General features: G+C 40.8%; 1 protein-coding gene across 1 annotated transcript in view; it reads right to left on the minus strand.

Moving 5' to 3' along the window:
* E2F4 (E2F transcription factor 4) overlaps positions 1 to 26,676 on the minus strand; it is an 81,498-nt gene that overhangs the window by 33,265 nt on the left and 21,557 nt on the right. The window contains exon 8 of the mRNA XM_053702914.1: positions 385 to 432. Within this exon, the coding sequence (XP_053558889.1) occupies positions 385 to 432 (48 nt within the window). The remainder of the gene's footprint in view (positions 1 to 384; positions 433 to 26,676) is intronic.

The following is a 26,676-nucleotide window of genomic DNA, read 5'->3' on the forward strand; positions in this document are numbered from 1 at the left end:
GTGAAGCTGCTGTGTCTGTAGAAGTTAGATTACTACAATATCATACAGCTGTTCCTACCTCTTATGTTCAGGTAAAACTACTGCTAACTTGTGGTTGGTTACCATGGTTATAAATTAGCTTCTGCACACACTGGAGCTGAACCTCTCACACTCCTTGTAGCCAGGATCATATTCTCTAAAACTTTATTTAAATAGGCCACTTGTCTGACTACACTGTCCCTTTAAGCAATTTTCTTTAAATATCACACTGTCTTCAGACTACAGCATTCCTACAGAAAAAAATAATTTTCATCTCTCACCATCCAACTAAAGATACCCTATTATGTTAGTTTCCTGAGTACATTAAAAGGAATACTAAATTGTGTACTATATGCAGTGACTCACCTTTTGTAGGATCAAATAATTCTGACAGGTCTGTTGGCAACTCCAGCACTAAGAAGAAAACAGAATAACAAACCGTTAAAATGTGTGTAGATATTGACATAATTGATGGCAGATAAGAGCCATAGGCCCAGCAAGTCTGCCCGATATTACCTAACAGTATAAACTTATCTAGTTTGTAGTTTTTTTTTTTATTCTGGTCTAGTATACTGTGATGGAGCATGCTGTATTGTGTTCCAACAATCAACTTTGGGATAGACTAATGTCCCAGTTTTGCCTTTGGCAACCCACCATGAAGGCAGCAAAGACACTCTACCAGAGCTTTCATATATCCCTGCTACTTCCCCTTCCCTCCCAGTAGTGCTTAAAGCTGAGGAAAGTAGAAAGCAAGAAAGGCAGTAGAGCAAAGAGGTGCAATCTATGACTGCCGCAACCATGTACTACAATGTTTGTATGGGTTTGTTAACTTTCACAAATTTTGAGTTTCTCACTGAAATTTATATAGTGCTTGTGCAATCATGACACAAATGGTTGTAAAAGCTTCTCTGGGTTCCCCTTTGTTCAGAAACAGAAGAAATATGGCTTTGACATTGCTTTTTGGTAATTAGAAGGCTGCTAATTGCAGCTGTGCATCACACCTATGTCCAGCAGTGAAGGGTTTAATTAGGCAGCTTTAGTGTAGAGATGACCCTCCTGTCTGACACTTCCCACCCCTGAACCCTCCCAAACAGCTCTCTTCCCTCCCCCACCCTTCACTGGTCACCCCCATCTTAAGTACTGGAAGACAGTCTTCCAATATAAAAAAGGAAATTTATGCTGACCTGATAAACCTTTTTCTTTCCGAACATGGAGAGTCCACAACGTCATTCCAATTACTAGTGGAATATTCAACTCCTGGCCAGCAGGAGGAGGAAAAGAGCACCCCAGCAAAGCTGTTAAAGGGACACTGTACCCAAAAATTTTCTTTCATGATTCTGATAGAGCATGCAATTTTAAGCAACTTTCTAATTTACTCCTATTATCAAATCTTCTTTATTCTCTTGGTATCTTTATTTGAAATGCAAGAATAAGTTTAGATGCCGGCCCATTTTTGGTGAACAACCTAGGTTGTCCTTGCTGATTGGTGGATAAATTCATCCACCAATCAAAAACTGCTGTCCAGAGTGCTGAATCAAGAAAAAAGCTTAGATGCCTTCTTTTTCATATAAAGATAGCAAGAGAACAAAGAAAAATTGATAATAGGAGTAAATTAGAAAGTTGCTTAAAATTGCATGCTCTATCTGAATCACAAAAGAAATTTTTTGGGTACAGTGTCCCTTTAAGTGTAACTTCCCTTACCCATTATCCCCAGTCATTCAGCCGAAGGAAAATGGAAAAAGAATAAACACAAGGGTGAAAAGGTGCCTGAGGTTTACTCAAAAAAAACCTTCCGATTATAATTAAAGAGGGCAGGGTCATGGACTCTCCATGTCCAGGAAGAAAGAAATGTATCAGGTAAGCATAAATTTTGTTTTCTGTCCTATGACATTAAGAGTCCACAACGTCATTCCAATTACTAGTGGGAACCAATACCCAAGCTAGAGGACATAGAATGAACAGAGAGGGAGAAAAAGGCAGGAGGACATAAACAGAAGGCACCACCGATTGAAGAACCTTTCTCCCAAAGGAAGCCGCAGCCAAGGCAAAAGCATCAAATTTGTAGAATTTGGAAAAAGTATCCAGAGAGGACCATGTTGCTGCCTTGGAAGTCTGTTCCACAGAAGCTTTTTTTGAAAGCCCAAGAAGGAGACAGCCCTAGTGGAATGAGCTAATTCTCTCAGGAGGCTGCTGTCCAGCAGTCTTAAAAGCCAAACGAATCAAACTTCTCACCCAAAGAAACAGTAGTAGAAGTGGCCTTCTGACCCGTATGCTTTCCAGAGAAGCCAACAAACAGGGCAGAAGATTGCCTAAAAGCTTTAGTAGCTTGTAAGTAAAATTTTAGAGCCTGCACAACATCCAAGTTATGCAAAAGACGTCCCTTATGAGAAGGAGGATTCGGACAAAAAAAAAGGAACAACAATTTCCTGATTAATGTTTCGATCCGACACCACCTTAGGAGAAACCCCAATTTAGTACGAAGGACTGCCTTATATGCATGAAAAATAAGATATGGGAATCACACTGCAGAGCTGAAAGCTCAGAGACTCTGCAAGCAGAAGAAATAGCGAGGAGAAACAAAACCTTCCAAGATAACTTTATATCCACAGCATGCATTGGCTCAGAGTCTGCTGCAGAACTTTAACCCATTAACGACCGTCATACAAAAACTTGTTAACGACCAACGTTTCCTGTACGTCAGGGGTTTCATCCTGAATGCTTCCAGACGCTTTCAAGGTATTGCCATGATGCCTCGATATTGAGGCATCACTGCAATACCTTTTTTAACACACCAATGCAGAGCGAGCCACTCTGTGGCCCTCTCTGCATCGGCCAGAGATGGTGCGATCGTTGGTGGGTGCCGTTGCAGGGAGACGGCCATCGCTGGTGTAAACACATCAGAGGGGAGCGGGATCACACGCAGGGACGCCGGTAGCACGCATGGATGTGGGCACGGGGGCGCTACACTATGGAACAAAGTGTAAGGGAAGGAGGGGGGAAAAATTTTATCTAAGGGATATGGGAGGGGGGAAGCTACACTACAGAAAAATAAAACAATATATATATTAAGGAAAAAAAAAAAAAAAAAAGGCTAATTGTATGCAAACGGTATCCCCCCAAACAGACGGCTGCCAGTACCCAAAATGGCGGACAATTAGGTAGAGGGGGGGGGGGGTTAGAGAGCTGTTTTGGGGGGGATCCTACACAGAATGTTTTTTTTTTTTTTTTTTATAAAAAAAACAATTTATGCAAGAACTTACCTGAAATTCATTTATTTCATAGGAGGCAAGAGTCCATGAGCTAGTGACGTATGGTATATACATTCCTACCTGGAGGGGGCAAAGTTTCCCAAACCTCAAAATGCCTATAAATACACCTCCCACCTCACTCATACTTCAGTTTAACATATAGCCAAGAAGTGAGGTGTAAAAAGGAGTAAAAAGCATACAAAAAAGAGGAACTTGAAAAAATAATGTGCTTTATACAAAAAAAAAAAAAATCATAACAAAAAATAGGGTGGGTCTCATGGACTCTGCCACTATGAAAGAAATTAATTTATCAGGCAAGTTCTTACATAAATTATGTTTTCTTTCATGTAAGTGGCAAGAGTATATGAGCTAGTGACGTATGGGATATAATACCCAAGATGTGGAAGTCCACGAGTCACTAGAAAGGGAGGGATAAAAATAAAAACAGCTATTTCCGCTGAGAAATTAAATCCCAAAAAATAAAGTTAAAATTAATTAAAAAAAAAAAAAAAAAAAAAAAAACTAAAATCAAGAAGGCATCAGAATCAAGCTGAGACAACTGCCTGAAAAACCTTCCTACCAAAGGCTGCTTCCGAAGAAACAAACACATAAAAAAAAAAAAATGGTAAAATAAAAAAAGTATGCAAAGTAGACCAAGTTGCTGCTTTGCAAAGTTGATCAACTGAAGCTTCATTCTGGAGAGCCCAAGAAGTGGCAACTGATCTAGTAGAATGAGTTGCAATTATCTAAGCTTTGTAAATCAAAAGTCTGGACCAAAAAAACAAAAAAACAGAAATAAACTTTCTGACCTTCCCTGGAGCCTGAAAAAACAAAAAGACTAGAAGTCTTTCTAAAATCTTAAGTAGCCTCAACATAATATTACAAAGTTCTTACCACATTAAAAGAATGTAAAGACCCTACAAGAGTATTCGTAAAATTAGGACACAAAGAAGGAACAACAATTTCTTTACTAATGTTGTTAGAATTCACAACTTTAGGCAAAAAAAAAATTAAACAAAGTCTGCAAAACAGCTTTATCTTGATAGAAAATCAGATAAAGACACTCACAAAAGAGCAGACAATACAGAAACTCTAGCAGAAGAGATAGCCAAAAGAAATAACACTTTCAAGAAAGTAATTTAATGTACAGAGAGTACATAGACTCAAAAGGAGGAACCTGAAAAACCAAAATTGAGACTCCGAGGAGAAATAGATTTAAAAACAGTTTTAATATGAATCAAAACCTGAACTAAATAGTGAATATCAGGAAGTTAAGCAATCTTTCTATGAAATAAGACAGAAAGAGCAAAAATGTGTCCTTCCAAAGTTTGCAGACAAAACATTAATCCAAACCAACCTGAAGAAACTAAGAATTCCTAGGATTTTACAAAGAATGCCAAGAATAATCATGAGTTGAACATCATGAAATATAGGTTTTACAAACCCGAAAATAAAATCTCCTAGAAACAGACTTACGAGCCTGTATCATAGTGCTAATGACTGAGTCAAAGAAACATCTATAACTAAACACTTAAGGGTTCAATTTCCAAACCTTCAAATTTAGAAATTGGAGATCCTATGGAAAAAACAGCACCTGAAACAGAAGGCCTGGCCTTAAAGGAAGTAGCACAGGCTGGTAACTGAACATCCTGACAAGGTCCGCATACCAAAACCTGAGAGACCAAGCTGGAGCTATCAGAAACACATAAAAATTGTTCCATTATGATCTTGAAGATCACCCTTGGAAAAAGAACCAGAGGCGGAAAAATGTAAGCAGGTTGGTAAAAACTAAAGAACTGCTAGAGCATCCACTATCCCTGCATGAAGATCATTGGACCTGGAAAGGAATCTGGAAAACTTCTTGTTTAGACGAGAGACCATCAGATCTATTTCTGGAAGACCCACATCAGTGCAAGATGAAAAAAAAACATCTGAATGGAGAGCATTCCCCCAGATATAAAGTCTGACGGCTGGAATAATCCCCTTCCTAATTGTCTACACCAGAGATATGAATCACAGAAATTAGACAAGAGTTGGATTCCGTCCAAGAAAGTATGCAAGATACTTCCTCCATAACTGAAGGACTGCAAATCCCTGCTTGATGATTGACGAATGCCACTGTTGTGATATTGTCTGTTTAAAAAACAAATGCAAAAGTTGTCTCTTTAAAAGAAGCCACACATGAAGAGCCCTGAAAAATAGCATGGAGTTCTAAAATATTGATTGGTAACCTCACCTCCTGAGATTTCCAAACCCTTAGTGCTGTCAGAGACTCTGACAGCTCCCCCACCTGAAAACTTGCATCTGTTAAGAATACAGTCTAGGTAGGGACAAACAAATGAGGCTCCTGAACAATAAGGTGATTCTCCAACCACCAAATCAGAGAAGGAAAAAAAATAAATAAATAATGTAATAACTGAAAATAATCCCAGCACCTACGGTGCAACATGCAAAGCTTTAGAGGCCCCAAACGAAAAAACCAGCAAAGAGGATCACACCTGGTGCTGCAGTCATGAGACCAAAAACTTCCATGCCCATAACCACTGAAAGAAAAAAATAGAAACTGAAGGTTTAGACAAAATAAAATTAACTTCATTTGTCTAGTCTATCAGAGAAAGAATAAGACACTAAAATTTATCTGGAAACCTAAAAAGGTGACCCTTGTCTAAGGAATCAAGAAACACTTTTAAATTGATCCTCCAACCATGTCTTGTGGAGACCACACTAGTTTCAATTGAGATTCTGCTGAATGAAAAGATTAAAGCTAGTACCAAATATCATCTAAATAAGGAAACACCGCAATACCCTGCTCTCTGAATACAGATAGAAGGGCACCAAGAAACTTTGAAAAGAATCTGAGCTGTTGCCAGCCCAAAAAGGACGAGCGACAAATTGGTAATGCTTATCTAGAAAAGAGAATCTCAGAAAACAGTAGTGGTCTGAATGAATTGAAAATAAGCGTCCTGTAAGTCTATTGTGGACATGAAGTAACCTTGCTAAACAGAAAGGCAGAATAGTCCCTATAGTCACCATCTTGAAAGTTGGGACTCTTACAAAACGATCTAAAAAAATTTTTTAGATCCAGAATTAGTCTGAACAAATTTTTCCTTTAGGACAATGAATAGATTGGAATATAAACCAAAGCGCCATTCCTGCAGAAGAACTGGAACCATCACCCCTGAAAACTCTATATCTAAAACACATTTCAGAAAAACCTGCGCTTTCACAGGGTTTGATATAACATGGAAAAACATAATTTATGTAAGAACTTACCTGATAAATTCCTTTCTTTCATATTAGCAAGAGTCCATGAGCTAGTGACGTATGGGATATACATTCCTACCAGGAGGGGCAAAGTTTCCCAAACCTCAAAATGCCTATAAATACACCCCTCACCACACCCACAATTCAGTTTAACGAATAGCCAAGAAGTGGGGTGATAAAAAAGTGCGAAAGCATATAAAATAAGGAATTGGAATAATTGTGCTTTATACAAAATCATAACCACCACAAAAAAAGGGCGGGCCTCATGGACTCTTGCTAATATGAAAGAAATGAATTTATCAGGTAAGTTCTTACATAAATTATGTTTTCTTTCATGTAATTAGCAAGAGTCCATGAGCTAGTGACGTATGGGATAATGATTACCCAAGATGTGGATCTTTCCACACAAGAGTCACTAGAGAGGGAGGGATAAAATAAAGACAGCCAATTCCTGCTGAAAATAATCCACACCCAAAATAAAGTTTAATGAAAAACATAAGCAGAAGATTCAAACTGAAACCGCTGCCTGAAGTACTTTTCTACCAAAAACTGCTTCAGAAGAAGAAAATACATCAAAATGGTAGAATTTAGTAAAAGTATGCAAAGAGGACCAAGTTGCTGCTTTGCAAATCTGATCAACCGAAGCTTCATTCCTAAACGCCCAGGAAGTAGAAACTGACCTAGTAGAATGAGCTGTAATCCTTTGAGGCGGAGTTTTACCCGACTCAACATAGGCAAGATGAATTAAAGATTTCAACCAAGATGCCAAAGAAATGGCCGAAGCTTTCTGGCCTTTTCTAGCACCGGAAAAAGTAACAAATGAAGCTACTAAGTCTTTCCGTAAGACTTCTAGTCTAACATAATATTTCAAAGCTCTAACAACATCCAAAGAATGCAACGATTTCTCCTTAGAATTCTTAGGATTAGGACATAATGAAGGAACCACAATTTCTCTACTAATGTTGTTGGAATTCACAACTTTAGGTAAAAATTCAAAAGAAGTTCGCAACACCGCCTTATCCTGATGAAAAATCAGAAAAGGAGACTCACAAGAAAGAGCAGATAATTCAGAACCTCTTCTGGCAGAAGAGATGGCCAAAAGGAACAAAACTTTCCAAGAAAGTAATTTAATGTCCAATGAATGCATAGGTTCAAACGGAGGAGCTTGAAGAGCTCCCAGAACCAAATTCAAACTCCAAGGAGGAGAAATTGACTTAATGACAGGTTTTATACGAACCAAAGCTTGTACAAAACAATGAATATCAGGAAGAATAGCAATCTTTCTGTGAAAAAGAACAGAAAGAGCAGAGATTTGACCTTTCAAGGAACTTGCGGACAAACCCTTATCTAAACCATCCTGAAGAAACTGTAAAATTCTCGGTATTCTAAAAGAATGCCAAGAAAAATGATGAGAAAGACACCAAGAAATATAAGTCTTCCAGACTCTATAATATATCTCTCTAGATACAGATTTACGAGCCTGTAACATAGTATTAATCACAGAGTCAGAGAAACCTCTTTGACCAAGAATCAAGCGTTCAATCTCCATACCTTTAAATTTAAGGATTTCAGATCCTGATGGAAAAAAGGACCTTGCGACAGAAGGTCTGGTCTTAACGGAAGAGTCCACGGTTGGCAAGAGGCCATCCGGACAAGATCCGCATACCAAAACCTGTGAGGCCATGCCGGAGCTACCAGCAGAACAAACGAGCATTCCTTCAGAATCTTGGAGATTACTCTTGGAAGAAGAACTAGAGGCGGAAAGATATAAGCAGGATGATACTTCCAAGGAAGTGATAATGCATCCACTGCCTCCGCCTGAGGATCCCGGGATCTGGACAGATACCTGGGAAGTTTCTTGTTTAGATGAGACGCCATCAGATCTATTTCTGGAAGTTCCCACATTTGAACAATCTGAAGAAATACCTCTGGGTGAAGATACCATTCGCCCGGATGCAACGTTTGGCGACTGAGATAATCCGCTTCCCAATTGTCTATACCTGGGATATGAACCGCAGAGATTAGACAGGAGCTGGATTCCGCCCAAACCAAAATTCGAGATACTTCTTTCATAGCCAGAGGACTGTGAGTCCCTCCTTGATGATTGATGTATGCCACAGTTGTGACATTGTCTGTCTGAAAACAAATGAACGATTCTCTCTTCAGAAGAGGCCAAAACTGAAGAGCTCTGAAAATTGCACGGAGTTCCAAAATATTGATCGGTAATCTCACCTCCTGAGATTCCCAAACTCCTTGTGCCGTCAGAGATCCCCACACAGCTCCCCAACCTGTGAGACTTGCATCTGTTGAAATTACAGTTCAGGTCGGAAGCACAAAAGAAGCCCCCTGAATTAAACGATGGTGATCTGTCCACCACGTTAGAGAGTGTCGAACAATCGGTTTTAAAGATATTAATTGAGATATCTTTGTGTAATCCTTGCACCATTGATTCAGCATACAGAGCTGAAGAGGTCGCATGTGAAAACGAGCAAAGGGGATCGCGTCCGATGCAGCAGTCATAAGACCTAGAATTTCCATGCATAAGGCTACCGAAGGGAATGATTGTGACTGAAGGTTTCGACAAGCTGAAATCAATTTTAGACGTCTCTTGTCTGTTAAAGACAGAGTCATGGACACTGAATCTATCTGGAAACCCAGAAAAGTTACCCTTGTCTGAGGAATCAATGAACTTTTTGGTAAATTGATCCTCCAACCATGATCTTGAAGAAACAACACAAGTCGATTCGTATGAAATTCTGCTAAATGTAAAGACTGAGCAAGTACCAAGATATCGTCCAAATAAGGAAATACCACAATACCCTGTTCTCTGATTACAGACAGAAGGGCACCGAGAACCTTTGTAAAAATTCTTGGAGCTGTAGCTAGGCCAAACGGCAGAGCCACAAACTGGTAATGCTTGTCCAGAAAAGAGAATCTCAGGAACTGATAATGATCTGGATGAATCGGAATATGCAGATATGCATCCTGTAAATCTATTGTGGACATATAATGCCCTTGCTGAACAAAAGGCAAGATAGTCCTTACAGTTACCATCTTGAACGTTGGTATCCTTACATAACGATTCAATATTTTTAGATATAGAACTGGTCTGAAGGAATTCTCCTTCTTTGGTACAATGAAGAGATTTGAATAAAACCCCATCCCCTGTTCCGGAACTGGAATAATTACTCCAGCCAACTCTAGATCTGAAACACAATTCAGAAATGCTTGAGCTTTCACTGGATTTACTGGGACACGGGAAAGAAAAAATCTCTTTGCAGGAGGTCTCATCTTGAAACCAATTCTGTACCCTTCTGAAACAATGTTCTGAATCCAAAGATTGTGAACAGAAATGATCCAAATTTCTTTGAAAAAACGTAACCTGCCCCCTACCAGCTGAGCTGGAATGAGGGCCGCACCTTCATGTGGACTTAGAAGCAGGCTTTGCCTTTCTAGCAGGCTTGGATTTATTCCAGACCGGAGATGGTTTCCAAACTGAAACTGCTCCTGAGGATGAAGGATTAGGCTTTTGTTCTTTGTTGAAACGAAAGGAACGAAAACGATTATTAGCCCTGTTTTTACCCTTAGATTTTTTATCCTGTGGTAAAAAAAGTTCCTTTCCCACCAGTAACAGTTGAGATAATAGAATCCAACTGAGAACCAAATAATTTGTTACCGTGGAAAGAAATGGAAAGTAGAGTTGATTTAGAAGCCATATCAGCAATCCAAGTCTTAAGCCATAAAGCTCTTCTAGCTAAAATAGCTAGAGACATAAACCTGACATCAACTCTGATAATATCAAAAATGGCATCACAGATAAAATTATTAGCATGCTGAAGAAGAATAATAATATCATGAGAATCATGATCTGTTACTTGTTGCGCTAAATTTTCCAACCAAAAAGTTGAAGCTGCAGCAACATCAGCCAATGATATAGCAGGTCTAAGAAGATTACCTGAACACAGATAAGCTTTTCTTAGAAAGGATTCAATTTTCCTATCTAAAGGATCCTTAAACGAAGTACCATCTGACGTAGGAATAGTAGTACGTTTAGCAAGGGTAGAAAAAGCCCCATCAACTCTAGGGATCTTGTCCCAAAATTCTAATCTGTCAGACGGCACAGGATATAATTGCTTAAAACGTTTAGGAGTAATAAATGAATTACCCAATTTATCCCATTCTTTGGAAATTACTGCAGAAATAGCATTAGGAACAGGAAAAACTTCTGGAATAACCACAGGAGATTTAAATACCTTATCTAAACGTTTAGAATTAGTATCAAGAGGACCAGAATCCTTTATTTCTAAAGCAATTAGTACTTCTTTAAGTAAAGAACGAATAAATTCCATTTTAAATAAATATGAAGATTTATCAGCATCAACCTCTGAGACAGAATCCTCTGAACCAGAAGAGTCATCAGAATCAGAATGATGATGTTCATTTAAAAATTCATCTGTAGGGAGAGAAGTTTTAAAAGATTTTTTACGTTTACTAGAAGGAGAAATAACAGACATAGCCTTCTTTATGGATTCAGAAACAAAATCTCTTATGTTATCAGGAACATTCTGCACCTTAGATGTTGAAGGAACTGCAACAGGCAATGGTACTTTACTAAAGGAAATATTATCTGCATTAACAAGTTTGTCATGACAATTAATACAAACAACAGCCGGAGGAATAGCTACCAAAAGTTTACAGCAGATACACTTAGCTTTGGTAGATCCAGCACTAGACAGCGATTTTTCTTCTGACTCAGATGCAACGTGAGACATCTTGCAATATGTAAGAGAAAAAACAATATATAAAGCAAAATTGATCAAATTCCTTAAATGACAGTTTCAGGAATGGGAAAAAATGCCAAAGAACAAGCTTCTAGCAACCAGAAGCAATTAAAAAATGAGACTGAAATAATGTGGAGACAAAAGAGACGCCCATATTTTTTAGCGCCAAATCAGACGCCCACATTATTTGGCGCCTAAATGCTTTTGGCGCCAAAAATGACGCCACATCCGGAACGCCGACATTTTTGGCGCAAAATAACGTCAAAAAATGACGCAACTTCCGGCGACACGTATGACGCCGGAAACGGAAAAGAATGACGCAATAAAATGAAGCATTTTCAGCCCCCGCGAGCCTAACAGCCCACAGGGAAAAAAAGAGTCAAATTTTTGAAGGTAAGAAAAAAAATGATTAATTCAAGTGCATTATCCCAAATATGAAACTGACTGTCTGAAAAATAAGGAATGTTGAACATTCTGAGTCAAGGCAAATAAATGTTTGAATACATATATTTAGAACTTTATAAACAAAGTGCCCAACCATAGCTTAGAGTGTCACAGAAAATAAGATTTAATTACCCCAGGACACTCATCTACATGTTTGTAGAAAGCCAAACCAGTACTGAAACGAGAATCAGCAGAGGTAATGGTATATATAAGAGTATATCGTCGATCTGAAAAGGGAGGTAAGAGATGAATCTCTACGACCGATAACAGAGAACCTATGAAATAGACCCCGTAGAAGGAGATCACTGCATTCAAATAGGCAATACTCTCCTCACATCCCTCTGACATTCACTGCACGCTGAAAGGAAAACCGGGCTCCAACTTGCTGCGGAGCGCATATCAACGTAGAATCTAGCACAAACTTACTTCACCACCTCCATCGGAGGCAAAGTTTGTAAAACTGAATTGTGGGTGTGGTGAGGGGTGTATTTATAGGCATTTTGAGGTTTGGGAAACTTTGCCCCTCCTGGTAGGAATGTATATCCCATACGTCACTAGCTCATGGACTCTTGCTAATTACATGAAAGAAAACTTCCCATGGGAGGTTTTTATTCTGAAACCTATTCAATACCCCTGAGAAAACGAATTTATTTCAACACATTTGGACAGTTTCTGTTCAAAACCGTGGATTCAGAATATTAATCTGCCCCCACCCACCCCCCAGTAGAACTGGTTAAAAGGCTGCACCTTCATGCAGTCTTAGGGGCTGAAATTACATTAATGATAAGGCTTGGAATTGTTCAAATTCAGAAAAAAAGAGAAAATTTATGCTTACCTGATAAATTTGTTTCTTTTTTGACACGATGAGTCCACAGATCATCTTTATTACTTATGGGATATTCACCTCCTGGTCAGCAGGAGGCGGCAAAGAGCACCACAGCAGAGCTGTTAAATAGCTCCTCCCTTTTCTCCCACTCCAGTCATTCGACCGAAGTTAGGAAGAGAAAGGAAAAGCCAAGGTTCAGAGGTGTCTGAAGTTTACAATAATTAACAACCTGTCTTAAAAGAACAGGGCGGGCCGTGGACTCATCGTGTCTAAAAAGAAACAAAATTGATCAGGTAAGCATACATTTTCTTTTCTTTTTGAAGACACGATGAGTCCACGGATCATCTTCATTACTTATGGAATACAATACCCAAGCTAGAGGACACAGAGGGAGGGACAAGACAAGGAAGCTAAACGGAAAGCACCACTGCTTGAAGAACCTTTCTCCCAAAAGCAGCCTCAGCCGAGGCAAAAGTATCAAATTTAGAATTAGAATTTAGAAAAAGTGTGAAGACAGGACCAAGTTGCAGCCTTGCAAATCTGTTCTACAGAAGCTTCATTTTTGAATGCCCATGAGGAAGCAACAGCCCTAGTGGAATGAGCCGTAACTCTTTCAGGAGGCTGCTGTCCAGCAGTCTCATATGCAAAACGGATGATACTCTTCAGCCAAAAAGAAAGAGGTAGCCGTAGCTTTCTGACCCTTACGTTTTCCGGAGAAAATTACAAACAAACAAAGAAGAGGACTGACTAAAATCACCACGTCCAAATTGTGCAAGAGACGTTCTGAGGAGGATTAGGACACAAGGAAGGAACCACAATCTCCTGATTAATGTTCCTATCCGAAACAACCTTAGGAAGAAAAGCTAGCTTAGTACGCAAAACTACCTTATCTGAATGGAAGATAAGGGGAAGTGTATTGCAACGCCAAGAGCTCAGACACCCTACAAACTAAAGAAATAAAACTTTCCAAGATAACTTAACATCTAAGGAATGCATAGGCTCAAATGGAGCCCCTTGAAGAACTTTAAGAACTAAATTCAGACTCCATGGAGGAGTAACTGGCTTGAACACAGGCCTGATCCTAACTAAGGCCTGACAAAAAGATTGCACATCTGGGACATCTGCCAAACGTTTGTGTAACAAAATAGATAAAGCAGAGATTTGACCCTTCAGGGAACTTGTCGATAAACCTTTCTCCAAACCTTCTTGGAGAAAAGACAAAATTCTGTGGATCCCAACTCTACTCCATGAGTAGCCCTTGGATTCACACCAATAGAGATATTTACGCCATATCTTATGGTAAATCCTTCTAGTGACAGGCTTACGAGCCTGAATCATGGTCTCTGACCAAATCAGAAAAACCCCGTTTGGATAAGATTAAGCGTTCAATCTCCAAGCAGTCAGCTTCAAAGAAACTAGATTTGGGTGAAGGAATGGCCCTTGAATTAGAAGGTCCTTCCTCAACGGAAGTCTCCAAGGTGGCAGAGATGACATGTCCACCAGATCTGCATACCAAATCCTGTGAGGCCAAGCAGGAGCAATGAGGATCACCAATGCCTTCTCCTGTTTGATTCGAGCAATGACCCAAGGAAGAAGTGCAAACGGGGGGGGGGGGGGGATAGGTATGCTAGGCTGAAGAGCCAAGGAACCGCCAGAGCATCTATCAGTTCCGCTTGGCATTCTGACGAGATGCCATGAGATCTAACTCCGGCCGACACCATTTGAGAATCAGGTTATAGAACACATCCGGATGGGTTCCCACTCTCCCGGATGAGAGTTGCAATGTGGATCGCTGACAGATGGCAAGAATGGGCCTCCGGCCACCAGATTATCTTGGCTACCTCGGTCATCACTAAGGAACTCCTCGTTCCTCTTTGATGATTGATGTAAGCCACTGACATTATGTTGTCCGACTGGAATCTGATAAACTGGGCCGAAGCCAACTGAGGCCAGGCGAGCATTGAAGATCGCTCTTAGTTCCAGGATGTTTATAGGAAGAACAGACTCTGAGTCCATACTCCCTGAGCCTTTAGGGAACCCCAGACAGCTCCCCACCCTAGAAGGCTGACGTCTGTTGTCACAATCACCCAGGACGGTCTGCGAAAGCAGGTTCCCTGGGATAGATGATCCGGAGACCACCACCATTGAAGAGAGTCCCTCGTCTCCTGTTCCAGGGTTATTCGAGGAGACAAGTCTGCATAATCTCAATTCCACTGCCTGAGCATGTCTAACTGCAGAGGCCTGAGGTGGAACTGAGCAAACGGGATGTCCATTGCCGCCACCATCAGTCCAATTACCTCCATGCACTGAGCCACTGGCGGCCGAGGAGTGGACTGAAAGGCTCGACAGGTATCCAGAATCTGACAGAATCCTCTGTCAGAAAAATTCTCATGGATATAGAATCGATTAGAGTTCCCAAGAAGGTCACCCTTGTCTTCAGGATTAAGGAACTTTTTTCCAATTTACCTTCCACCCGTGAGTTCTTAGGAAGGATAGCACAATGTCGGTATGAGATCTTGCTTGTTGACAAGATGGCGCCTGGATTAGAATATCATCCAGATAAGGTGCCACCGCAATGCCCCTTTGGCTTAGAACCACCAGCAGAGACTCCAGAACCTTTGTGAAAATTCTGGGTGCCGTGGCCAGGCCGAAAGGAAGAGCCACGAACTGAAAGTGTATGTCTAGAAAGGTAAACCTCAGGAACCTGTAATGATCTCTGTGGATAGGAACATGTAGATATGCATCCTTTAAATCCACTGTCATAAATTGACCCTCCTGGATCAATGGAAGAATGGTACGAATAGTCTCAATCTTGAATGATGGAACTCTGAGAAACTTGTTTAGACTCTTGAGGTCTAAGATAGGTCTGAAGGATCCCTCCTTTTTGGGAACCACAAACAGATTTGAATAAAAACCCTGCCCCTGTACTGGAACGGGAATAATTACTCCCAGGGAGGAGAGGTCTCTTACACAATGTAAGAACACCTCTTTTTTTTTATTTATTTTTTTATCTGGTTTGCAGATAATCTTGAAAGAAGAAATCTTCATCAGGGAAGAAAACTTTTGAACTCCAGTTTGTATCCCTGAGACACTATTTCTATTGCCCAGGGATCCTGAACGTCCCGAACTCAAGCCTGAACGAAAAAGGAAAGTCTGCCCCCTACCAGATCCGGTCCCGGCTTCAACAGCAGGCTTCTTGGATTGTTTACCCTTGTTCCAAGACTGGTTGGGTCTCCAAGTAGGCTTAGATTGTTCTGGTTTAGAGGAGGAAGAGAAAGAATTTCTCTTGAAATTTCGAAAGGAACGAAAATTACTCTGTCCTTTGCTTGTTTCTCTTATCCTGAGGAAGGAGATGACCCTTACCTCCCGTGATATCAGAGATAATTTCTGTCAGGCCAGGTCCAAACAAGGTCTTCCCCTTGTACGGAATCGCTGGAAGCGTAGACGACATGTCCGCAGACCAAGGTTTTAACCATAAAGCTCTGCGGGCTAGGATAGAAAACCCTGAACTCTTAGCTGCCAATTTAGTAATTTGCAGAAAAGTGTCCGTAATAAAGGCATTAGCTAACTTCAGAGCTTTAATCCTATTTTGGATCTCCTCTAAGGAAGTCCAAGTCTTGAGAGACTCGGACAGAGCATCAAACCAATAAGCTGCTGCACAAGTGACAGTAGCAATGCACGCAGCCGGCTGTAATAGCAGACCCTGGTGAACATAAATCTTTTTAGGTAGACCCTCCAACTTCTTGTCCAAGGGATCTTTAAAAGCACAACTATCCTCAATGGGAATAGTAGTTCGCTTGGCTAAGGTGGAAATAGCCCCTTCCACCTTAGGAACCATTTGCCAAGCTTCCCTGATAGCGTCAGATATAGGAAACATCTTCTTGAAAATAGGAGATGTAGAGAAGTTAATACCTGGACTCTCCCATTGCTAAGAAACAATCTCTGAAGCTCGCTTAGGAACTTTGAAATATCTGTCAAATTTACTCGACTCGCAGGAGCGACCACTACTGTGGAATCACAGTCTAAGGTAACCAAAACCTCCCTGAGTAACAGGCGGAGGTGTTCTAGTTTAAATCTGAAAGACAACCTCTGAATCAGTCAAAGGCAATGAACTCTCTGAATCTGAAATTTCGCCTTCTGATAGAACCTCTATACCCTCCATCTCAGTTCCCTGGGAGGGTACATCCGAGATTGCCACCATGGCATCAGAAACCTCACTGGTCGTCTTTCCTCTTACGTTTGCCTTGTAGCATAGGAAAAGCAGACAACGCATCAGAAATTGTGGAAGACATGAGCGCAGCTATGTCTTTTAAAGTAATTCCAGCAGGTGCTAGAGCATTAGTACAGGGCACTGCTTGTGCAAGCGTTAAAGTTTGGGACGCTTGGGAAGAAAGCTGCAGCATACTCTGAATCTCGTCAGACTCCTGAGAAGCATCCGCTTTTGAAAAGTTATAACACAAAAGCATATTTGTGTTACGTATTCATAAACCTCAGCATATCAAAGGACGCCTACTTCTGCATTCGAATAGTAAGAAAGCATCCAAATACTCATCACTGAAAGATTATGAACATAGGAAGTCCGCCAAAAAAATAATAATAAAATGCTCTATTAGATCAAGATGGCAATCTTCTCCAATGAGAAAATTAAACTGAAATTCAGGGTGATGGAGAAAATGGGATTTTTTTTTTTTGGTCATAGAAGTTTTTGCTCTCAACAAAAAATGGACATACATGGACCCCAAAATGAAACTTTCATGATTTGGATAGTTACTGCTACAGCTACTACATACTGAACACTACCCCTCCGCATTAGCACACTTTCCAGTTTAATTTTATTGTAATTGTACCAAATTTACCTGTCTCATGGTTTCCTTTGCTAATACTGTGCTCAATACACATGCATGCTCCCGAGCCTGCCAAGATATGCTCAGGAGCATGCATGTGTATTGAGCCAAGTTTCAACAAAGAACACCAACAGAAAGTACATTTGTTAAAACTGGTTAAAAGGAAATTCATGCTTACCTGATAAATTTATTTCTTTTACGATATGACGAGTCCACGGATTTCATCCTTACTTATGGGATTACGCCTCCTGGTCAGCAGGAAGTGGCAAAGAGCACCACAGCAGAGCTGTATATATAGCTCCTCCCTTCCCTCCCACTCCAGTCATTCGACCGAAGTTAGGAAGAGAAAGGAAAAGCCAAAACAAAAATAATTACCTGTCTTAGAAATGACAGGGTGGGCCGTGGACTCGTCATATCGTAAAAGAAATAAATTTATCAGGTAAGCATAAATTTCCTTTTACAAGATATGACGAGTCCACGGATTTCATTCTTACTTATGGGATACAATACCAAAGCTATAGGATTTGGATGAAAGGGAGGGACAAGACAGGAACCTAAATGGAAGGCACCACTGCTTGAAGAACCTCTCTCCCAAAACCAGCCTCAGAAGAAGCAGTATCAAATTTGGAAAAAGTATGAAGAGACGACTAAGTTGCAGCCTTGCAAATCTGTTCAACAGAAGCATCGTTTTTAAATGCCCATGAGGAAGCCACATCCCTAGTAGAATGAGACAATTCTTTCCGGAGGCTGCTGTCCAGCAGTCTCATATGCCAGACGGATGATACTCTTCAGCCAAAAAGAAAGAGGTAGCCATAGCTTTCTATTGCAGTCGCCTGCAAGTAAAACTTCAGGGCACGGACCACGTCCAAATTATGTAACAGACGCTGAATTTGGCCAAAGCCAACTGAGGCCATGCCTGAAGCGCATTGAATATTGCTCGGAAGTAGAGACTCCGACTGAGTCCACACACCCTGAGCCTTCAGGGAATTCCAGACTGCACCCCAACCTAGTAGACCGGCGTCCGTTGTCACTATCACCCATGAGGGTCTGCGGAAGCACGTCCCTTGGGACAGATGATCCGGCGACAACCACCAAAGGAGAGAGTCTCTTGTCTCTTGATCCAGATCTATCTGAGGAGACAAATTTGCATAATCTCCATTCCACTGCCTGAGCATGCTCAGTTGTAGTAGTCTGAGATGAAAACGAGCAAACTGAATGATGTCCATTGCCGCCACCATCAATCCAATTACCTCCATGCACTGAGCCACTGATGGCCGAGGATTGGACTGAAGGGCTCGGCATGTATTCAGAATCTTTAACTTTCTGACCTCCGTCAAGAAAATCTTCATGGATATGGAATCTATTAGAGTTCACAAGAAGGGAACCCTTGTCTGTGGAATTAGTGAACTCTTTTCTATATTCACCTTCCACCCGTGAGTCCTCAGAAAGGACAGAACTATGTCTGTATGAGAGTTTGTCAGATAGTAAGACGCCTGGATCAGAATATCGTCCAGATAAGGCGCCACTGCAATGCCCTGCGGCCTGAGAACCGCCAGAAGTGACCATAGAACCTTCGTGAAGATCCTGGGTGCTGTGGCCAACCCGAAGGGAAGAGCCACAAACTGAAAATGTTTGTCCAGAAAGGCAAACCTTAGGAACGGATGATGATCCTTGTGGATAGGAATATGAAGATGTGCATCCTTCAAGTCCACGGTAGTCATATATTGACCCTCCTGGATCAATGGCAGAATTGTTCGAATAGTCTCCATCTTGAAGGACGGGACTCTGAGAAACCTGTTTAGACTCTTTAGATCTAAAATAGGTCGAAACATGCCCTCTTTTTTGGGGACCACGAAAAAGAGGGCATGCCCCTGTTCCAGTCTTGGAACGGGACGAATTACTCCCATAGTAGAGAGGTCTTTTACACAGCGTAAGAACGCCTCTCTTTTTATCGGGTCTACAGACAATCGTGAAAGAAGAAACCTCCCCCTTGGGAGAAAATTTTTGAATTCCAGTTGATACCCTTGGGACAAGATTTCCAGTGTCCAGGGGTCCTGAACATCTTACCCAAGCCTGGGCAAAGAGAGAAAGTCTGCCCCCTACTAGATCCGGCCCCAGATCGGGGGCTGCCCCTTCATGCTGTCTTGGTAGCAGCAACGGGCTTCTTGGGTTGTTTACCCTTGTTCCAAGCCTGGTTGGGTCTCCAGACGGAATTGGCCTGAGCAAAATTCCCTTCTGGTTTAGCAAAGAGGAAGAAGAGGGGACTCCTTTAAAGTTCTGAAAGGAACGAAAATTATTTTGTTTACCCCTCAGTTTAGCAGTTCTATCCTGAGGTAGGAGATGACCCTTACCTCCCGTAATGTCAGAAATGATTTCTTTCAAGTCAGGCCCGAATAGGGTATTTCCCTTTGAAAGGAATAGCCAAAAGCTTTGACTTAGATGACACATCAGCAGACCAAGATTTTAACAACGCTCTAAAATGGCAAATCCGGCATTCTTAGCCGCCAATTTGGCAATCTGAAAGGCGGCATCAGTAATAAAAGAATTAGCCAGCTTAAGAGCCTTAATTCTATCTAAAATATCCTCTAAAGGAGTCTCAGTCTTAAGAGACTCTTCTAAGGCATCAAATAAGAAGGCCGCCGGTTGTAAAAGGAAACCCTGATGAATAAATAACTTTTTTAGAAGACCCTCCAATTTTTTATCCATAGGGTCTTTGAAAGCACAACTGTCCTCAATAGGAATAGTTGTACGCTTAGCCAGGGTAAAATTGCTCCCTCCACCTTAGTCCCGAACAGTGTCAGATATGGGATACATTTTCTTAAAATTAGGAGAAGGTGAGAACGGGATACCCGGTCTGTCCCATTCCCGCGTAATAATTTCCGAGATTCTCTTAGGGACCGGAAAAATAGTAAGCAGGCACCTCTAAGTATTTGTCCATCTTACACAATTTCTCTGGTGGTACCACAATAGAGTCACAGTCATCCAGAGTCGCTAAAACCTCCCGAAGTAACAGGCGGAGGTGTTCAAGCTTAAATCTAAAGGACATGACGTCCGAGTACGTCTGAGGTAACACTTCCCGAATCGGAAAGTTCCCCCTCATACAAGTTCCCTGACCCCCAATTCAGATCCCTGTGAGGGTACATCGGAAATAGCCAACAAAGCATCAGAGGTCTCTGTATTCAAATTGACTTCTGTCCTGCTGCGTTTGCCCTGTAACACTGGCAACTTAGATAAAACCTCTGTAAGTGTAGATGACATAACTGCAGCCATATCCTGCAGAGTAAATGAAGTAGACGCGGTTGAAGAACCCGGTGTCGCTTGGGTGGGCGTTAAAGGAGAAAGTAGCGGCATACCCTCATTCTCCTCAGACTGAGAATCATCCTTACACTTTCCTTAAAGGGACATTATACACTCATTTTTTCTTTGCATAAATGTTTTGTAGATAATCTATTTATATAGCCCATAAAGTTTTTTTTTTAAATTATTGTATAGTTTTGCTTATTTTTAAATAACATTGCTCTGATTTTCAGACTCCTAACCAAGCCCCAAAGTTTTATGCGAATACGCTCGACTACCTACTCCAGCTTGCTCCTGTTTGTGTAAAGGGTCTTTTCATATGCAAAAGAAGGGGGAGGGGGGGGAGTGTCTTATTTGCCACTTGCAGTGGGCTTTCCAGCTACCTTTTCAACAGAGCCAAACTGACAGCTTCTAAGTAAGTTTTTAAACAGTTTTATACTGGATTTTTATTTCAGTATCTGTGCATATTATTATTTATAGTAGTGTCTATTACATGCAGTTATATGAAAATGAGTGTATACTGTCCCTTTAAATAAAATCTGCTCTTTACATTGTAAGACCCTTTCAGTACATGAGGGACAAAAAGTAAGAGGGGGTTCCACCATGGCATCTAAACACATAGAACAAGTAGTTTCCTCAAGTTCAGACATGTTAAACAGACTAGCAATAGCAATAATAGTCGTTCTTTATTTGAAATATTGAGTTCTGAAGTCAAATTACATAGACAACATTTTTAAACGAAAATTGTACTGCGCCTTTAAATAATAAAAGCGCAACAATTTTTCTGTTATCTCAGAAACAACGTTTACAGCAATAAAAACTGTCCTTAAGTGCCCAAAATAGCTTAACCCCTTAACGACTCACGTCGTACAGGGTACGTCTTGCACAAGCTGGTCTTTAAAGACCAGCGACGTACCCTGTATGACGTTGCGGTTTAAAGCGGCTGGAAGTGATCCTGATCGTTTCCAGACTCTTTGCGGTTATTGCAGTGATGCCTCGACAGAGGCATCCTGCAATAACCCTTCTTACCCCTCCGGTGCAGAGAGAGCCACCCTGTGGCCCCCTCTGCACCGGACATCGATGGTCGAAAATAGTTGGTGGGAGCCAAAGTGGGCGGCCATCGATGGCTTTTATTATTAAGAGGGGGGCGGGATTGGGGGCGCTACTGCCGGGGACGCACACGGATGCACGCACGGGGGGTGGCGGGCGCGTGGGAACCGCTGCACTACAGAAAATTATACTTCAAAATGGGAGAAATGGGGGAGGGAATGGGTTAATTGCTAAGGGATCTGGGAGGATGGTCTTGGGGGGGGGGGGAGGAAGCTACACTAAAGGAAAAATGTTTTTATATATATAATTTTGTATAAACTGGGTACTGGCAGACAGCTGCCAGTACCCAATATGGCACCAAATAAGGTAGATGGGGAGGGTTAGAGAGCTGTTTGGGGGGGGGGGACCCTACACAGCAGCATATGTAAATATGCTATTTTAAAAAAACAAACAAAAAAACTTATTTTAGTACTGGCAGACTTTCTGCCAGTACTTAAGATGGCGGGGACAATTGTGGGGTGGGGGAGGGAAGAGAGCTGTTTGGGAGGGATCAGGGGGTGTAATGTGTCAGGCTGATCTCTACATCAAAGCTAAAATTAACCCTACAAGCTCCCTAATTAACCCCTGCACTGCTGGGCATAATACACGTGTGATGCGCAGCGGCATTTAGTGGCCTTCTAATTAGCAAAAAGCAACGCCAAAGCCATATATGTCTGAACAAAGGGGATTCCAGAGAAGTATTTACAACCATTTGTGCCATAATTGCACAAGTTGTTTGTAAATAATTTCAGTGAGAAACCTAAAATTGTTAAAAAATTTAATTTTTTATTTTTTTTTATTTGATCGCATTTGGCGGTGAAATGGTGGCATGAAATATACCAAGATGGGCCTTGATCAATACTTTGGGTTGTCTACTACACTAAAGCTCAAATTAACCCTAGAAGCTCCCTACATGCTCTCTAATTAACCCCTTCACTGCTGGGCATAATACACGTGTGATGCGCAGTGGCATTTAGCGGCCTCCTAATTACCAAAAAGCAACGCCAAAGCCATATATGTCTGCTATTTCTGAACCAAACGGATCCCAGAGAAACATTTACAACCATTTATGCCATAATTGCACAAGTTGTTTGTAAATAATTTCAGTGAGAAACCTATAGTTTGTGAAATTTGTGAAAAAGTGAACGATTTTTTTTTTTTTATTTGATCACATTTGGCGGTGAAATGGTGGCATGAAATATACCAAAATGGGCCTTGATCAATACTTTGGGATGTCTTCTAAAAAAAATATATATACATGTCAAGGGATATTTAGGGATTCCTGAAAGATATCAGTGTCCCAATGTAACTAGCGCTAATTTTGAAAAAAGTGGTTTGGAATAGCAAAGTGCTACTTGTATTTATGGCCCTATAACTTGCAAAAAAAGCAAACATGTAAGCATTGGGTATTTCTAAACTCAGGACAAAATTTAGAAACTATTTAGTATGGGTGTTTTTTGGTAGTTGTAAATGTGTAACAGATTTTGGGGGTCAAATTTAGAAAAAGTGTGTTTTTTTTTCATTTTTTCCTCATTTTTTTTTTTTAGTAAATTATAAAATATGATTAAAATAATGGTATATTTAGAAAGTCCATTCAATGGCGAGAAAAACGGTATATAATGTGGGTACAGTAAATGAGTAAGAGGAAAATTACAGCGAAACACAAACACCGCAGAAAAATAGCCCTGGTCCTTAAGGGAAAGAAATTGAAAAATGGCCTTGTCCTTAAGGGGTTAACAATATTGCACCACTTTGCTTAGATATGTTATATATCAAATTATATCGAATTTACCAGTTATAACAACTTTTTATTAATTCAGGCCCCTGCACCTCGCCACAGCTCCGCTGCGGCGCCTACCTGCCCCCAGAACACACTGATTCTGCTTGAGTAGCTCTTTAAGTCTCTTCGTTTGTCAAAACAACTTAGGCCCCACCAGAGCCCAGGACCTTGCTGTCTATCCAATCCGGATGATACTGCGCGGCTGAGCGTGCTTACTGAGACCCGCATGGGTAGTAAAGAAAAACAAACATGTCGGTTCCCAAATAAAGTATTAAAAGCCATGTGCCCCTCTTAAATACACCTCAATTACAAAGTGTAACTTCATTAAAAAAAAAACAAAAAAAACACTGCACTCCCTCAGGCCAGTTATAATGAAATGACAGCCCTTAGCCAGCAAACCACATCTCCCAGCGTCTAGCCCACACTGAATATACCTTAAAGATATCCTTAGACATATTTAGCAATCAATATAAAGGGAATTCCAGGTACACCATTTCCATAATATATATATATATATATATATATATATATATATATATATATATATATATATATATATATATATATATATATATATATATATATATATATATATATATATATATAATACTGATTACCCCTCCCCAGATAGGGAATAATGTCAGCCTGTTCTGATGCATCAAGTCTCCCCAGAAACAAATGACTGAACATACCTCAATGCTGCTTGTAGCACGACACGGTTCACACTGAAGATATTTCTTTTACACTACCTTCTACTGCGCTGTGGAAACCAGCAGGATCTTAGGTAATGTTTGCTAAGATCATCAACATCAGGGCAGAAAAATAAGATGTCTCCACTTCTCTTAGGATGAAGTGACTGACGATTTCTCCCTGAGAAAAATAGTACTCACTGGCACCATTTGAAAATAAAAAACTTCTTGATTGAATAATCTAAACTAACACCTCACTTTACCTCTTCCTATCACTAACACAGGCAAAGAGAATGACTGGAGTGGGAGGAGCTATATATACACAGCTCTGCTATGGTGCTCTTTGCCACTTCCTGCTAAACAGGAGGCGTAATCCCATAAGTAAGGATGAAATCTGTGGACTCGTCATATCTTGTAAAAGAAAACATAATTTATGCTTACCTGATAAATTTATTTCTCTTGTAGTGTATCCAGTCCACGGATCATCCATTACTTATGGAATATATTCTCCTTCCCAACAGGAAGCTGCAAGAGTCCACCCACAGCAAAGCTGCTATATAGCTCCTCCCCTAACTGCCATATTCAGTCATTCGACCGAAAACATGCAGAGAAAGGAAAAACCATAGGGTGCAGTGGTGACTGTAGTTCAAATGAAAAAATTACCTGCCTTAAAATGACAGGGCGGGCCGTGGACTGGATACACTACAAGAGAAATAAATTTATCAGGTAAGCATAAATTATGTTTTCTCTTGTTAAGTGTATCCAGTCCACGGATCATCCATTACTTATGGAATACCAATACCAAAGCTAAAGTACACGGATGATGGGAGGGACAAGGCAGGTACTTAAACGGAAGTTACCACTGCCTGTAAAAAAAACCCTTTCTCCCAAAAATAGCCTCCGAAGAAGCAAGGTATCAAATTTGTTAAATTTGAAAAGTATGAAGCGCAGACCAAGACTCCGTCTTGTAAATCTGTTCAACAGAAGCCACATTTAAAAAAGGCCCAAGTGAAAACCACAGCTCTAGTAGAATGAGCTGTAATCCCTTCAGGAGGCTGCTGTCCAGCAGTCTCATAAGCTAAATGAATTATGCTTTTTAACCAAAAAGACAGAGAGGCTGCTTAAGTCTTTTGACCTCTCCTCTGTCCAGAATAGACAACAAACAAGGTGAACGTTTGATGAAAACTGTAGTAGCTTGTAAGTAAAACTTTAAAGCACAAACCACGTCCAATATTGTGTAATAGACGTTACTTCTTTGAGGAAGGATTAGGATACAAGCATGGAACAACTATCTCTTGAGTGATGTACTTGTTAGATACCACCTTAGTAAAAAAACCAGGTTGGTACGCAGGACTACCTTATCCGTACGAAGGACCAGATAAGGAGAATCACATTGTAACACAGATAACTTGGAGACTCTACGTGTCGAGGAATTAGCTACCCAAAAGGAACTTTCCAAGATAAAGATTGATATCTATGGAACAAAAAAGGTTCAAACGGAACTTCTTGAAGAACCTTAAGAATCAGGTTTAAGCTCCATGGCGGAGCAACAGTTTTAAACACAGGCTTGGATCTAACCAAAGCCTGACCAAATGCCTGAACGTCTAGAATACCTGCCAGACGCTTGTGCAAAAAAATAGACAGAGTAAAAATCTGTCCCCTTTTAAGGAATTAGCTGACAACCCTTTTCTCAAAAACATCTTGGAGAAAAGATAATATCCTGGGAATCCAGACTTTACTCCATGAGTAACCCTTGGATTCATAACAATCAGATATTTACACCATATCTATGTTCAATTTTCCTAGAGACAGGCTTTCATGTCTGTATTAAGGTATCAATGACTGACTCGGAGAAGCCATGCTTTGATAACATCAAGCGTTCAGTCTCCAGGCAGTCCATCTCAGATTGATTCTATTTAGATGGTTGAAAGGACCCTGAGGTAGAGGGACCTGTCTCAGAAGCAGAGACCGTGATGGAAAGGATGACATGTCCACAAGATCTGCATACCAGGTCCTGCGTGGCTACGCAGGCGCTGTCAAAAACACCAAAGCCCTCTCCTGCTTGGTCTTGACCTCCGGAGGAAATCCCACTCCCCCGGAAGAAAAGTCTGACGACTTAGAAAATCCACCTCCCAGTTCTCAACACCTGGGATATGGATAGCTGATAGACAAGAGTGAGTCTCTGTCCAGTGAATTATTGTAAGACTTCTAACATCGCTAGGGAACTTCTGTTCCCCCTTGATGGCTGATGTAAGCCACAGTCGTGTATATTGTCCGACTGAGTATGATGTACCTCAGAGTTGCTAACTGAGGCCAAGTCTGAAGAGCATGGAATATCACTCCCAGTTCCAGAATATTTATTAGAAGGAGGGTCTCCTCCTAAGTCCACTATCCCT

The sequence above is a fragment of the Bombina bombina genome, chromosome 1 (genome assembly GCF_027579735.1).
Source record: "Bombina bombina isolate aBomBom1 chromosome 1, aBomBom1.pri, whole genome shotgun sequence".
NCBI classification, from domain to species: domain Eukaryota; kingdom Metazoa; phylum Chordata; class Amphibia; order Anura; family Bombinatoridae; genus Bombina; species Bombina bombina.